The following is a 17,475-nucleotide window of genomic DNA, read 5'->3' as shown; positions in this document are numbered from 1 at the left end:
GCAATGTCACAGTACTGTATATTACGACGTCAATAACCTCTATGGTTGGGTAATGTCACAGTACTGTATATTACGACGTCAATAACCTGTATGGTTGGGCAATGTCACAGTACTGTATATTACGACGTCAATAACCTGTATGGTTAGGCAATGTCACAGTACTGTATATTACGATGTCAATAACCTCTATAGTTGTGCAATGTCACAGTACTGTATATTACGACGTCAATAACCTGTATGGTTGGGCAATGTCACAGTACTGTATATTACGACGTCAATAACCTGTATGGTTGTGCAATGTCACAGTACTGTATATTACGACGTCAATAACCTCTATGGTTGGGCGATGTCACAGTACTGTATATTACAACGTCAATAACCTCTATGGTTGGGTAATGTCACAGTACTGTATATTACGACGTCAATAACCTGTATGGTTAGGGTTAGGCAATGTCACAGTACTGTATATTACGACTAGGGATGTGTCGAATCAACCGAATCTTAAGAAAAGATTGGGATTTGAGAATATATTTTTTTAGAATAGAATTATGAGGCATATACTGTAACATTGACTAACCATTAGGTCGTTATATACAGTACTGTGACATTGCCCAACCATACAGGTTATTGACGTCGTAATATACAGTACTGTGACATTGCCCAACCATAGAGGTTATTGACATCGTAATATAAAGTACTGTGACATTGCCTAACCATACAGGTTATTGACGTCGTAATATACAGTACTGTGACATGACGTCGTAATATACAGTTCTGTGACATTGCCCAACCATAGAGGTTATTGACATCGTAATATAAAGTACTGTGACATTGCTTAACCATACAGGTTATTGACGTCGTAATATACAGTACTGTGACATTGCCTAACCATACAGGTTATTGACGTCGTAATATATAGTACTGTGACATTGCCCAACCATAGAAGTTATTGACGTCTTAATATACAGTACTGTGACATTGCCCAACCATACAGGTTATTGACGTCGTAATATACAGTACTGTGACATTGCCCTACCATAGAGGTTATTGACGTCGTAATATAAAGTACTGTGACATTGCCTAACCATACAGGTTATTGACGTCGTAATATACAGTACTGTGACATTGCCCAACCATGGAGGTTATTGACATCGTAATATAAAGTACTGTGACATTGCCTAACCATACAGGTTATTGACGTCGTAATATACAGTACTGTGACATTGCCCAACCATACAGGTTATTGACGTCGTAATATACAGTACTGTGACATTGCCTAACCATACAGGTTATTGACGTCGTAATATATAGTACTGTGACATTGCCCAACCATAGAAGTTATTGACGTTGTAATATACAGTACTGTGACATTGCCCAACCATACAGGTTATTGACGTCGTAATATACAGTACTGTGACATTGCCTAACCATACAGGTTATTGACGTCGTAATATATAGTACTGTGACATTGCCTAACCATACAGGTTATTGACGTCGTAATATATAGTAGGGGTCTGCGGGTCAGACTTTTTTGGTTCGGGTCGGGTCGGGTCGGGCCGATAATTTTGGTCCTCGGGTTTCGGGCCAAAATCGGGTCGGGCCAAAAATTATTAATTACCAGATTTTTTTCTTTTTTTAACTCCTATCTGTGTTTATAATATTACTTAAAAATAACATATGAAAAACGATTGTATTTATGTATATTATTTCATGTTCATAACTTATTTACAGCTTAGGAGTTGCCTCAACTGCAAGAAAGAAGAAAATATTTTTTTTTATCAAGCCATTCTTTCCCATTTTCATAACTGTTGAAATATCTAAACAGCTATATTACAACAAGTTTGTAATGGAACTTAATATAAAAGGATCATAAACAAATCAATTAACCTTATCTCAAGTTTAGGGCCTGTGGACTGGCTTAAAGACTGCAAGCAAGAAGAAAATAAAAATTCTATGTTTCCACCATGCAATATGAATCATTCATTCCCTGCCTCCTAACCTCCTAAGTATAAAAACCTCACACTTACAATAGCATTATTAGTTACATCATCATAAATAAAGAATTATTTATTATTGGCATTACTAGGCCTACAGCTTTACATAGGAATTATTTTTTATAGGGCCTAAAATAGTAATAGACTAAGCAACATGACAAGTGGAGAACTCATTGAAGAAAAGATTGTGAGTAAACTAATTCACTTTAAAAACTCTAAAACAGTAAATAACACACATACATTGTTTATGGTATAGTTTAGTTAGTTATAGTAAAGACTGTAAAAATTGCATATATCATGTCATACACAGTTAAAGACCTACGGTATTGCAAGAGATTAAAATCCTAAAACAACTGATTTTAGCTAATAAATGAAAAGAATTAAAAATCCATAAACTCAAGTCAAACAATATCACAATAATTAGGTACCTGAAAAGGAACTCTTAATATATAGAAAATTATATTAAATCAAGAGAAAAGAAAGTTAAATGCTAATTTGGCAACATAAGCAGACAGCAGAGACATTATAGTGTCCTAATTAGCAACACAACTCAATGTTTTTATACTGTAAGTCGATGTTTTTGAAACTGTAGGGTCTTTTTCTCGGAAGGAAGGGGGAAGGGTAGTAGAATGTAAACAAAAAACCATGAACCACTCTCACAGCCAGGCCCGGGGACACTCAAGGTTACAGACCCTCCCCCTCCCCTCCCCGCCCCTCTTACACAACCAGAGCCAGGCCCGGGGACACTCAAGGTCATAGACCCTCCCCCTCCCCCACCCCTATTACACCACCCGATTGTTCCAATTGCTGACAAAATGCAAGTAACAAGACAAGGAAGTAGAGACAAAAAGGAAAAAGATATATTTTCTTTATTCAAAAATATAAAACTGTTACAGATAATTTCCAAAGAAATTAATTCATGGTAGTTTGTGTCTTGTAAATATTGTATTGGATCTTAGAAATATCTTTTTTGAAACTCAATCTAACTTAAGAAAAAAATAATTTTACTGATAAAAACTTTCATAAAATTTTAAAATATTTAGGCCTAACCTCTTTGTAGACTTGCTGATACTTGATACTTAAAAAAAAATTAAATGGTGACCATACAATGCCGAACCAGACGATCAGAAGTGTTGTTTTGTTTTGTTACTGAATGACAAAAAGGACACAGGAAAATAAAAGAACAAGATACAGATCTGTACACTATATCAGATATTTCTTTTGTTTATAATTTATTATGTAAATAAAATACTAAAATATATTTTAAACTAGGTATGGAATAAACAATAAATAATTAAACTGGTACCTCTGGATAAATAGTCTTTCTTTTGACTTTGTTTTCTTTGCACTGTTGCGTCACGGCTTTTGTTTTGTCAGTAGACGACTGGCTCTGGCTAGTGACAGTACGGCATTTGCTCTGTTGTGTCTTTGTTCTTAAACGTGAGCAAACTTAATATTTAATTATAATTTTAACGTTTTAATTCCTCTGTAATGATATATATAAGAGTGTTTCTTTGAAAATTACTTATTATAACTTTGAAAATAATAATTTTTTTTTTTGGCCCGACCCGATCTTGGCCCGAAAAAATCTCTGACCCGACCCGGTCTCTCGGGCCTTCCGCTGGCCCGACCCGACCCGAAAAAATCGGGGACCCGCAGACCCCTAATATATAGTACTGTGACATTGCCCAACCATAGAAGTTATTGACGTTGTAATATACAGTACTGTGACATTGCCCAACCATACAGGTTATTGACGTCGTAATATACAGTACTGTGACATTGCCTAACCATACAGGTTATTGACGTCGTAATATATAGTACTGTGACATTGCCCAACCATAGAAGTTAATGACGTCGTAATATACAGTACTGTGACATTGCCCTACCATAGAGGTTATTGGCGTCGTAATATACAGTACTGTGACATTGCCCATCCATACAGGTTATTGGCGTCGTAATATACAGTACTGTGGCATTGCCTAACCATACAGGTTATTGACGTTGTAGGTAACATACAGTACTGTGACATTGCCCAACTAATATCATCAAACTAATAGTTTTATTTTAAGATTTGGAAAAGTTTTAGTGTCCCTAAAAAATGAGGGATTATGGGCTCAACTGGTGATTACTCTATATATAAGATATATTAACCTTTAAACTTTACCAATTTAATTTTAAACAGTATGATTTGAATTGGCATTCTGTTAATTACGTGTTTTTTAACAAGCCCTTATGACAGTGTGTATCTGGATCCGGATCCGAATATCCGGATCCACATTTTTCAAGATCCGGATCCGGATCCGGTACCGACATTTTCTTGGATCCGCCCATCACTAATTTTCAGAGTAAAAAAATGTCAAAATACTGGTTGAATTTTTTGAAACTAACCTCCTGAAACAGACAGACAGAGAAAATTTTTAAAAACATTATTAGTGTATGATATTTTATTTTAATTCAGTCAGACAAAACATATTAATCAAGTTTTCAAAAACTAATACCGTACCTGTACTAGCCTATGTGGATAAGGTAACAATTGAATTAAGTCTTAGGACGACTCTATAACTTAAAAACTAATAGAGATGTCACAACCAAATTTGGCAAATCATTATTGGTGATAGTAAACTACTACCTAAGACTTAATCGTCAAACTGTATTTAAAATGGCTCTTTAATTAACTCATTTTGTGATGTATTTTTTTCCTCATGAACAAATTACCAACACAAAAAATGAATACCTACATTTACTGTATTTAATATTTGCTGTTTATTGTGAAACTAATTATGCTATAAAAACTAATTTAAATACTACCAGATAATGTTTAAGCCATTACAGCAGCGAACAAACAACTTACGTTTTCCCCACTGATGATTGTCCGCTGGCAAGTTGATGTGTTGTGTGTGCACTTGTTCTCATACACACACCAGTTGCAAGCCCACTGAGCTTGAACACAGTCAGAACACTTGGTGTGCATCGCACAGTCGTAATAGGCAAAGTTGCGGGACACAAAGTCTTTGTTGGTCTCGGAGGAACGCACAGAGAGAGGGACAAGAACATGGTCTTGGCCGGAGGGGATGGAGGGGCGAGAGGAGACAGGAGGCGTGGAGCAAGACAGGCCGAGTGCCGTCACTCCAGCATCTATTGGCTCGGCACCTCCAAACACACATCGGTACTTTGCTCCAGCCGGCAACTCTGGCAGAGTGCGTATCGTTAACTGAACCTACAAATCAAACAGAACCGTATAATAACACGTAGCCGCAAAAAAATGTATTATAAATAATATCTTGAATTAAACATACAATGTTTGAAGTAAGCAACATAGCCAGTATTGTACAACATGTACTGACTATTACTCGCATGCTGTTTAGATAAATATCATTGCTCAATAAGGGTCCCAGCACTTACATGCTATATGCACTACAAGCTTGCAAATTAGCTAAAACTAGGGGTTAGAAAATTGTTATCTAATTGACATTTTGATTGGAAGTGAAAAAAACAGTTCCATGGCCCAAGGGCGCAAGCAACAGACACTAATTGGATGATATATTAAATTGCGTGTCAGTAGAATCCTCCTCACAGATGTTTATACACCTCTATAGTCAATGGTATTTATATCACTCTATGTTCCGCCTTATCTTTATTTGTAGGCTATTCATTTTTTGTGAGATTTTTCCATTACTCACCAATGTCAGTTCCTTTTGTCAAATCGGGTGAGAAACATATTATAATTGGTTAGTGAATAAAGCTACTGCCGTGTTTTTTGCTTATGACTTTAATTACGTTCCACGAGTTTTATTTTACATTGTAATATCACACCCTTTATCTCTGAAATGAGCAAAAAAAAAGTGGCAATGACTTTAGAAAGAGGGCGGCAAAAAAATTTGGGACAGTAAAAAAGCGTTACAAAAATGTCCTTATAGCATCATTAAATTAATTTACGCCTAATGAACATGTGTACAGAGAAAGTGATGTAACCCTAAAAATGAACTTTGATGATGTTATTACTTTTAAAAATGTACGCTTGGCAATATAAATGTTTATCTAAGTCAAAGTTAAACTTATTGTACCTATATTTAATTAATTTATGGCTTACTATATAATACGGGTAATTTTATTAACAATCAAAAGTAAACACAATTAACGAGCATTATCGTTTTTATGTTGTAGATGCGAACTCGTAAAATTCCTATTTTCATTTTATGATTCAAATCAATGTCGGCAGGGGCCCAACTACCCCTTGGGCCTGAGTGAAAATATCAGATTTGTAAAATGGTTGATTCTATTCACAGTAAACAGTTGAAAAGAAATCAAACCTTTGACATACTACTGTAGAAAGATTACTTGTCACCAAACCAATATGATATATATAAAGAGCTATTAACGAACATTTAAAAAAAATTATAAAATGTATAGCTACATTGTTTTTGGTGACACATCGCTTTAGTATCAGTAAATAATATTATTTTTGAAAATATGGCTTCAAATATTTTTTTACAAAATCCTTAACCTTATGTTCAAAAAGGTTATTTATCAACCTTATGTTTGGTTAAAGAAGAAGCTAAATTTTTAAATAGAATTAAGGGCTAGCAGCTTATGTGCAGACAAAGTAGACTCTCTTTGTCTACATAATCCCTCAGTGGATCAAATATTGTGTATTTTCTTTGTCTTATATAACTTAACTGGAATTTTTCTACAGCCAACTAGATGCTGTCCCCTTATTCTACAAATCTCAATCTTGGCCTAGAGCCTTTCCTTGGACAAAATTATATGGTAAAATTATCGGTTTGTGAAAGTTGTAATTCAGCAAACAAATTATATTCATGTCTTTAGGCATACAGTAGAGTCCCGTTAGTCCGAAATGGTTGGGACCGGACCCATTTCGGATTACCAAATATTTCGGATTAATTTTTATTTTATTTTTTAAAATGTTTTCTTTCTTAGGACGCTAGGCAGGAGCTTGGGATTGTTTTTCACATTACTTAAGGCTAGACCTAGTGGCTGCAGCATTATCACTTATTAATAAAATCCATTTGTGATTTGGCGGGATTGGAACCTGGGACGAAAATGAAAAATGTTAATAACAAAAATGGTGAAATATTTAATAAAATACCTACTCTACAAAAAAAATCTATCTCGCCTGGCCGCTACAGAATACTTTGAGGAGGTACAGCTAACTGTGTTAAAAGTTAAATAAAAAAATGTAAAAAAAAAATATTTTTTGGTTTCGGATTAAGCGGACTTTCGGATTACCGAAGTTCGGATTATCGGGACTCCACTGTACTATACTCTGAAATGAATTACCAAAAAACATTAAGCCCCAAACCCCAAAATCAAAATTCTATTTTCATATAAAACAATGTAGGCTAACTATCAACTGTTAACTGGTTTACCGTGGTCATCTGAGTTACTGGGATACGGTCGGGTAGAATCTGCTCAAAATCAATGCATTGCTGTCCTGTGCCAAGAGACAACCACCGAGGAGAGCTGTGACTGGCCTTCTGACAAGCACTTCTTACTGTACACCTGAAAAACACATTCCTTTCCTACATTAGAGCACTGCACTGTTTATGTACGATTAAAATAAGTCAAATATATTATTAAAGTTGGTATAAGGCAATAAGTAGAAAAAACTTATATATGTTGTGATTGACCATAAAGCATTTACTAAAATTATGGTTAAAATAAAATTTACTATCGATAGAAAGTAAATAAAAATTGAAAACACAATAGAGTTTTGCCATTTATAACACATAAGGTAGAATTAAAAGTAGATTAAAAAGTTTTAGATTTGTTTACATTTTGTTGTGTTTGGTAAACTATCTTATAATTTAATATCAAACTAAGGACATAATCATTTAATGTTAATGTGTGTAAACCTGAGACTATTTATCGAGCCGAGTCCAACCTGAGCTCTTGGAAAAAAACTCAAACCTCAAGTTGTTTTCTAGCTAAGCTATTTATATAGTAAATACATTTTACGCAATGCCATAAAATAAGTTATTTTACAATTAAAATTGGGAGGATTAAGAATATTCCTTTTCCTTTTTCCTATTAAAAAACAGAAAACTGTTACAGATTATTTTCAAAGAGGACTACCTCAATCGAATGGCTGTGGCTTGGCTAGATGGCGTGCGTTAGGCCTAGGTGTGGCAAAGAGTGAATGTGTGTGTTTATGCGTATGTTAGGGACAAATATTTGTCACCTTAGTTTTTACTTAATTTTAAGTGTTATAAAAACGTATTGTTTAGTTTATATTTAGTGTATAAGAGGTTAACTGTAAGAAAGGACCATGTGGTCCTAATGTTCACCTCAATAAAAAAGTATTTTCATTTAATTTAATTTTAATTTTAATTAATTTCATTTCAAAGAGATTAATTCATGGTAGTTTCTTTGTATTTACTTGTGTCTTTGTGTTCAAATACTTGTGTTATTCATTGGGAGATTCCTGTCTAATACAACATTTAGGTATGTTTTAATGCAATATAAATATGTTAATTAGTAATTACCATAATTTACAACTGTCTTGTATTTTAATACCCTTTCCTATTCAATAGTATTTGGCAGATTAACCACGATTTTACGTATCCAGGAAGCCACAACCCTACTTTATCCCTGTTATTAATCAGGAGTTGAGTGTAGGCTAAAAACAAGTTATTTATATATAAAAAAGAAGTTTAAAATATAATTAATTATACTGCAGCCATTGATTTATACAAGATTATACAATTGTACTAAACAATAAACATGATATACAAATTTTTAATCCCCAAGCATAATCAAGTTGGATATAATTATGGCTCAGTTTGACAATTAGTAGACTAATGTATTTTAAATTAAAGAATTTTGAGATAAGTTTTTATGGAGTACGTTGGTCATGACAAAACAAATAGGCCACCTACAACATTAACAATACTAAGAATAGTAGCCTAAATGACTAAGCTCCAAACTTACCGCCTCTCCAAAGAACACCATCCACAATATGGGTCCTTAGCTTCCAAACACGAAGAACAATTTGTATAACTGCTACAATGCTCTAGTGGCACTTTTAGCACCTGAAAATAAATTTATATTAATTTTAGGCAGATATACAGGATAGAACAAGAATCAAGAATTTATTACAACAAATTACAAAAAGAACATTTTGTATAGTTGAGGTCAATATGATAGTAACTTAGGCTAAGAAGTCTGAATAATCTGCCAAGATAAAATGTCCAGTGGATAGCATATAATTAGGGCCTATAAGATTCAATAACTTAGGCTACAAATAATTTAAACAACAATGTAAGTTACACATGTAAGGCCTACATCAGTCAGACATAAAAAGGGTGATTTAATAACTAGCAAAAAAAGTTTACTTTTAAATAACTTAAGATCAATACAGTATGTTTCAGCTGGCAAATGATTAAACATTTTTAACCCTATATAAGAGAAGGATTCTTGGGACTTTGTTAGGCTGACTAAAGGTAATTCTAAATTATTCCTGTGTCTAGTAAAATGAATATGTGAATGTGATCTTAAAGCTACAGAATTAATATTTACTTTTACATAAACAAGACACACATAAATAAATAAATTAAAAACAGTGAGTATTTTTTCTTGAATAAACAAGGGTTTGCAATAGGCTCTGTACTTAGAAAAAGTAATGATTCTTAAAGCCTTCTTTTGTAGGAGCAAGATTCTGCTAACATCATAACCATAGCCCCACAGTAAAATGCCATAGCTTAAAATACTATTAACACGTTCGCTGCTGACCGCTAGATGCCGGGACGGCGCCAGGAGCTGAACTAACGTTCGGCCGCTGCGTGACATTGCCGCCGATACACTGAATTACAGTAAAAACAACAGTAGTTATACTGGATGGCAATGTTCTGCAATAAAACTGGCTTTGGACATAGTACTAAGTGATTCTGATAGATAGCAGCTACTACCCAGGTTGCAGTCGGTAAAGTAGTGTCGCTATCTAGCAGGAAAGAGGTGGGACAAAGCCCTGTTCCAAACGACCCTGGTGGCGATTTTGGGAAACTATATTATTTATTGTCAGAAAAGTACGTCCCCACGAGCTGCAAAGAAATATACGACGCTTGTGACGAGCTGGCTTATCCATGGAAACGTTAAACAACAATGAAAGGTGAAGTTCCGGAACGTTCCTAGCTCCTGGCACCGTGGCCAGGCTGACGTTCTGGAACGTCCGTAGCAGCGAACATGTTAAAGAAGGCAAAGTAGGCCATTCAAAGGTAGGTCTAGGGAGATATTTTTTAAGCTTGCAGAGTAAGTAAATAACTCTTGAGAGCCTACTACAAACATGGTCAATGTGCACACTCCAGCCTAATTTAGAATCCAGGTATATACCCAATAATTTAACATTATCACAGAGTTGAGGAAAGTTTAAATCATGGTTACTTAAACTAAATAAAATAGATTGAGTCTTACTATTATTTAATAGAAACCCGCTACTTTAAAACCAATCTTTACATTCAATGAGACAGTTGGACATATGAACATTAAGGTTATCTAAACTGTGATTAGGTCTACTGCAGAAAAAAGGTGAATCATCAGCAAAAATTATACAATTACAATTAACATTAAGAGGCAAGTCATTAATTACAACTAACAATAGAAATGGACCAAGGACCGATCCCTGGGGCACGCCACTCTTCACTTCTGTCACCTCAGAGAGCTTATTGCTGTACAAGACTTTCTGTGTGCGGTTGGCCAAATAATGATGGTAATGATGGATGGGATATAAGTTTGGTTTTAATCAATTTCATCTAAAATTCTAGGTACTTAAGATTTTCATTACTTTTTAAGTTCCTGTAAGCTTTTGTTAATTTATACACTCTTTGTGTATCAACCTTTGCAATAAATAGTTAGTTATTGTACTTAAGGTGTTTTGATCGTGCTTTATCTACTGCTGTTATTTATATACCATTGTGAAAATGTGCAAATGAATAATTCCTAATAGTAATGTGAGATCTATAATCTTGCCTTGAATTATGATGAAAAAAAAAGAATCTTGTCTCAAACTTAAAATCCAGTCTCGCCCATCCCTAATTTGACTACTCGTTACTTTAAGTTTACGGTTTATTTGTAATCTAATTAGAAAGATCTATATTATATTTATATTACATGGACATTATCCACACAAGAATACAAACAAAGTACGTGATTTAAGTATGTAACCTGTGTTTTATTAAGAAATTAACCACAAATTATGTTTTTATGTTAGGAAGAAGTTGGTTATTTTAATGTAATGAAAGACATGCAAATAATAATTATATACAAATTAAAAAAAAAATCACATAAATGTTGAGAAAATAGTCCAACCTTTGTAGTAGTAAGGACATAGAGAAACTCTTTGTTAGGAGCAACAGCAGTGTCTGGAAGAATAGCTGAGTCTTTGTCTATAATCATTTCATCATACTCCGTAGCTACTCCTGGACTCGTAGCAAGTACCTGATACAAACAAATTCATTATATACTTAACATAGATAGATTTAACATTTCATTTGTTGTACTTAATTTATGTACAGTAATAGTGTGTTGTGTCTTGTAACTTTTTGGATACCGTAATTGAACACAGTTTCAACTGAACTGCATAGCGGTATCAACCAATGGTAAAAATAATAGTATGTAGGCATTTTAAGTATATGTAGATGGTGTAAAAAGCCTTGTGCCATGGTATTAAAGTCCAAATTTTGATGTTGACTAAGTATAAATACACATACAGGGTGATTGACATAAGTGTGCCAGCTGTTTTATGTGAAAACTATAAGAGATATCAAAAAAGTTAAATGGTAAGTGCCTTGGATTTTTTATTTTAAAAATTGTAGTCAAGTCGAAAAAAATATTTTAGCCGCCATTTTTCCAATGTGGCCGCCAACTTTGATTTTTCTTATAGAACATCCTGTATTTTATGATGTATTCCGGTAGAAAATGTAATTTTAAGACAACTTTACTCTTGTGTTTTTTTTTTCATAAACCTAACCGTTTCAAAGATAATAATGGTTAAAGTTTTGAAATTTCGGCATGAGAAAGAGTTTCGATAAGAGCATTCCAGCTGTTTTATTCGAAAACTATTCGAAATTTCACAACTTTAACCATTATTATCTTTGAAACGGTTAGGTTTATGAAAAAAAAACACAAGAGTAAAATTGTCTTAAAATTACATTTTCTACCGGAAGTCATCATAAAATACAGGGTGTTCTATAAGAAAAATCAAAGTTGGTGGCCATATTGGAAAAATGGTGGCTAAAATATTTTTTTCAACTTGACTACAATTTTTAAAATAAAAATCCAAGGCACTTACCATTTAACTTTTTTTATATCTCTTATAGTTTTTGAATAAAATAGCTGGCACACTTATATCAATCACCCTGTATAAAGAAAGATATCATAAAAATATATCATCTACCTGTAGTTTTCTTTTTAAATAAAGTTGTTATTTTCCTACCAGACAATGATAAGACAATTTATCTAATATACAGGTAACTTTTGTAACTACTCTCAATTATGTCAAGATAACTAAGGGAAATATATTCTTACCTTTTTAATGATACCAGTTGAGGTTCCAACAAATATAACCAAATGTCTTTCAGTTGCTGCTAGCAGGACGGATGTCATTAGATAGTTAGGGTAGTGGATGGCAGCAGTGATAGTTATTGGCACAATGCCAGAGATTTTCAATCCCACCTCACAGAAGTTCAAGATGTTACCAGTAGACTGGAAAATAAAATCAAGATTAGAATAGAGCACACTTGGTTTACTCCTCTAAATACCAGATGACCATATAATTTGGATTTGGATTAAATGAACCACAACTTTAAATCTGCAGGTAGACCAACAGTAAAAATCTACTCATAGAAAGATTGTATGGACCTTCAATTGACTGTAGAAAAGTATGCTTATTTAAAATCATACTTGCTATATGATACGTGAACTTTGAAGCACACAAACCTCATCTTTGTTAGGATAACTAATAAATGTAATATTGGTTCTTCACCCAATCCACCGAGAGAACTGTAGTGGTTCCAAGATTATTAAATTTGTTATAACATAACTAACATGATCCCCCCTTATATAGTATAGTAAATCTACAGTGTAGTCTGTAACAAGAACAATCTGTACAAATTCTGAACAAGAAAAGGCATTACATAAAAAATAAATAAATACAGTAGTAAAAACACAAAAGAAAAATAATAGGCAGCCAAATGTACCAACAATAAAAAAACATGAACCACAAAATTTACTAGCGTAAAAATGCATTGTGTGAGAATTATTTATCGATATTAGGCTAAGTTCACAATACTTAACGCTAATATTTGGAGCTATAAAATAATATTACAAAGGCTACATTCTAGATCTTGATTATAGACACTAATAATTAAATTAGTGGAAATTACCATTGTTTGATGGAAGGAAAACAGAAGTACCTTTTTTATAGTATTGTACAATAAATCTAAGTCTAATAGTGTTTAAAAACTAAGTGTGGAGTGAAGCCAACGATCACATAAGACCAATAGATGGAGCATGTTGGCCGCGACGTGAAGCCAGTATTTTTCACTAATCTACAACAAGATGGCGGCTGCCGGCTGTAATGAGCCCTAATAGCGGGTGCAACTAATTAAATGTTAGTTTATATCAATTATATCCGTGACAATACGCCTTTGTATTATAAACATTTCTATTACTAACACAATGATCTTCAAAATACGCTTTTAATTAGTTTTCTAGCGTTTACCATTTCTTAGAAAAAGTTAATTTACATAATTAACAACAAAAACTTTTTGGGTGAAAGAAAAATTCTGAAAAGCTACAAATTAATTTATAATATATGTCTATATCGTGTTAAAGATTGATAAAGTTCTGGCGTTTGGTTTACAATGTACGAATTTTCAAATTCACAAGATAGTTTCTGAAACTCTGTATACAACTCTCCTTTATATTCTGACTGTCAATTAATTTTTATGAAAGAGCTAAAAAATATTAATTTTATAGATGAATATAAAAATAAAACAAAGTACATTTATATGTACTCCGTGATTTTCTAATTAGTTTAGTAACTTTTCTGTATAGCTCCAAACTTGAGTATCTAAACTATATTACATGTGAGGTTGCAGGCAGAATCTGCCCGCATGACGCCATGCGGCGCGGCGGGTAGCCCCTATATTACAATTTAAATTACAACCAAACTACACCAGCTAAAAATAAAAAAAAAACATGATCCAAGAAATTCAACTCTTTAGCTACAAAATCCACTGTTTTTTAACTTACCTGACCAAAAAATAAAAAAAGTAGCAGCCGACGAACTTTTTCATGCCATATTTTAAAACTCATTTAAAAGTACCGACTTTATTTGAAGATTTAAAATAGAAAATACTAACTTTTAAGCTTTTAATTGAAACCAATAGTGTCATAGACTTATTGACTTCACTCATACGAAGTTTCAACCATATAACTTAAGTCTAAGTAGGCTAAATGTCGAGTTATTTTGGAGCGGAACATTGAGTTTTGGTGCCATTTTCATCAACATCTAGCGCTTCTAACCTACAACAAGATGGCGGACCTTCACCTGCTTTAATGTTAGTTAGATAGGCGTGCTCCATCTATTGGTCTTATGTGATCGTTGAGTGAAGCAAAGGGAGCAGACACCCATTGTGCTGCCATTCAACATCATTGGACAGTTTGTATTGTGACTGGCCTAAGTAAAATATAATGTTTTTCAATGACAAAATAGCCCCTATTTTATTAAAATCATGACAACTATTTGCTGAGTATTGTTTTATTGCTATCCAACTTATTAATTTTTGAGAATCAATTTTTGATACTAACCCCAGCAGTCGGGCAGTTCCCATCAAGGATCATTCCAGAGATATATCCCATGTTTCTATACTTGGTACTACCATTAAAGCACATGTGTATGTTTTCGTTGAATTTCGCTTCAATCTCTTGGAGACTGTAGATGCAGATAGCTGACTTTGGGAGAGGATCGCTCGTGATTGTACGACTAGGCGAGAATGTACCTACAAGGATATGGTCACCAGGGTCAATACCGAGGGAGAGGGCAATATCTTCACTGGAAACTGTCACTTTGGCATCTTGGATGAGATTATAATTTATAACAGTGTTTTCATCTTTCACAACACACTGTAATGTCACTTCTGTGTAACTGTCGTAGTTAGCATCGTTGATACACACTCGGGCTAACCTAGTCACATATCCTAATTCTTCCTGTCCAGGTAAATGAGACTGTTTTTGAACTATCACGAAGTAGGCAAAGTCACTAGAATTAAAACCATAAACATATTTAACGAGAAAATGGTCTCTATATTTGACGTCTATCCTCAAAAGAGATTGCTTCGAGAAGGAGTATTCAGCGATATCTAGATTATAAAGGCTTCTGCTGGCGATGGCAGGAACATCGTGACGGAACTCTCCGTTGTTGGTGAAGGTGGTGCCCACATACAAGACATTAGAGCGCCCCCACTGATTGTAGTTCTCGGGCCCGATGAAGGCATAAGTCGATGCAGTCTCGTCATTGGCAGCGATGCTCATGGGTATGAATTGACTTTGAAGAGAAATGTTCGACAATTTGAATTTTTCACAGGCTCCTTGAGAAACAGACCCACAAGCGATTAAAGACTTTGATTCAGAATCGATTACCATAATCTTGTTCACATTATCTGTTAAAGACCTTTCGATATCATCCGAGCTACAGCCGCTAGCGTGGCATAGTGCGCTGTCTTCCTTGGGACCCGTGACAACACACTCTTCCACATTGAGCTTAGCGTCCAGTTGGACCAGGCGATTGGTGCCTCCCACATAAAGTTTCCCGGTGGCACGATCCACGACCAGATGTTGCAACCGCTTGATATGCGAAGACGAGCAGTTGCCCGCCACGGTGGTCGGAAACTGAGTTATGATGGGAGAGCTTCCGCCAGCTACTGCTACCAGAACAGAGAGGGCTACGGCAATGATCAGTACGCCCATTCTGTGCCCTCCCCGTGGACTCACGTGGTGATGCCAGCACGCCACCACCTAAAACAACAAACAGAGTGAAATAATCAAACACTACTAATTGTAGCTATACTATGTATAAATATCTTTAACTTTGAGTAAATTAATTTAAAGAAACATTTAACCGTTAATACAATTTTAAAATCCTGCAGCTAAAACTGAAAAAGTCACAATAAATATTGGTTTGTTAAACTATTTAATAACAGACATTTTTAAATATTAGCTTATTTATTTTTCAGCTGAGTTCATCCATTCATTCAGTTTTTTCAATTAGCCTAAAAAAAGTAAAAATAAAGAGTTCACACAAGACACCACCAAATTTAGTTAATTACAGAATAGGAATTATTTACTTAATAGAAATTATTTAGACATCACAAAGACAAAATAACAAATCTCACTATCCCTACGGTTATAATTAGTAGGCCTAACAATCTCTGATTTAATCTTAAACCAATAGACATACCGACATTTTACTACCTGATCACATACAGGGATTTTCTTCTTTTTAGCGAATTTCTCTATAGGGAAGTAGCTATTACCATAGGTGGCACGGTAAGACCTAGGCCCGGGACTAATTTACTTTTTCATTTTGATGTCCAGAGGCCAAAAACACCATTCATTCAAATTTTTAAATATATATGTGTCCGTGAATACGATAACTTGAGTAATTTTTGTCCGATTTTGATTAAATTTGGTTTAAAGGTGTAAGGCGGGATAAACTTACATAAGTTCGCGAACCAGCATGATCTGATTGTGGGAACGGGGTTTTACGGGGGGGTCTTATGGGGTAAAAATTGGGTTTTCTCATTTTTGACCCTCAAAACACAAAATTTCCCAATTTCTCTCCAAACCTTTTTAAAGAGCTTAAAAAAACAACAAGTAATTATATTTGGTATATTATCAAAGTGTTTTGTATGGTTATTGGTAAGGGAGAAAATTCAAAAAGTTTTAAATTTAAAATTCCCATGTTATTTTTATGGAGAATATTGTGAAATGTTGTAGTTTGCTTGTTTATGGATATATATTTTGACCAAACTTGGCAAATTTATTTATTTTATACTAAGCTTAATACTTTACTAAAAATCACACGTAGAAGCAAATCTAGGAACTCGTTAAAAACCTAATGTTAGATAAATAGATTTAATTGAAAATCAATTCAGACAAATGGAAATAGGCTTAGCCGGCAGGATTACTGCGTCAGGGGTATTTTACTTTCTTAGTGAATTACAAAAATAGCTATTATTTCCTTACAGATTTTTATTTTGTCTCAAATTATTTATCTTCCTCCTCAGAAAGATTAGAAGACAATTATATAATAATATATACCAGTCTTTTTTACTAGACCGTAAACAAGACGGTCACAGCTTTTTGACACAAAACTTATCCCAAATGTCTCAATAGTTACTGATATTTTTCTTTTCTAAAAGAGGATACTCAACCAAAGAAACTAAAAATACATGCAATAGAT

At 34.0% G+C, this 17,475-nt stretch overlaps 1 protein-coding gene across 3 annotated transcripts in view; it reads right to left on the bottom strand.

The window, feature by feature from the left end:
• LOC128998690 (plexin-B) overlaps positions 1-17,475 on the bottom strand; it is an 82,578-nt gene that overhangs the window by 53,033 nt on the left and 12,070 nt on the right. For all 3 annotated transcript variants that reach the window (XM_054424928.1, XM_054424929.1, XM_054424930.1), the window contains exons 2-7: positions 14,823-16,028; positions 12,537-12,713; positions 11,319-11,447; positions 8,946-9,046; positions 7,385-7,517; positions 4,849-5,214 (exon numbers count right to left, since the gene is read on the bottom strand). In XM_054424928.1, the coding sequence (XP_054280903.1) occupies positions 4,849-5,214; positions 7,385-7,517; positions 8,946-9,046; positions 11,319-11,447; positions 12,537-12,713; positions 14,823-15,980 (2,064 nt within the window). In that variant the 5' untranslated portion in view covers positions 15,981-16,028. The remainder of the gene's footprint in view (positions 1-4,848; positions 5,215-7,384; positions 7,518-8,945; positions 9,047-11,318; positions 11,448-12,536; positions 12,714-14,822; positions 16,029-17,475) is intronic.

The sequence above is a fragment of the Macrosteles quadrilineatus genome, unplaced genomic scaffold (assembly GCF_028750875.1).
Source record: "Macrosteles quadrilineatus isolate MER2022 unplaced genomic scaffold, UCM_ALF_1.0 Scaffold_7__1_contigs__length_78375512, whole genome shotgun sequence".
In the NCBI taxonomy this organism is placed as follows: Eukaryota; Metazoa; Arthropoda; class Insecta; order Hemiptera; family Cicadellidae; genus Macrosteles; species Macrosteles quadrilineatus.
Note: the sequence above shows the minus strand (reverse complement) of the source record. Positions and strands in the feature narration are given on the sequence as shown.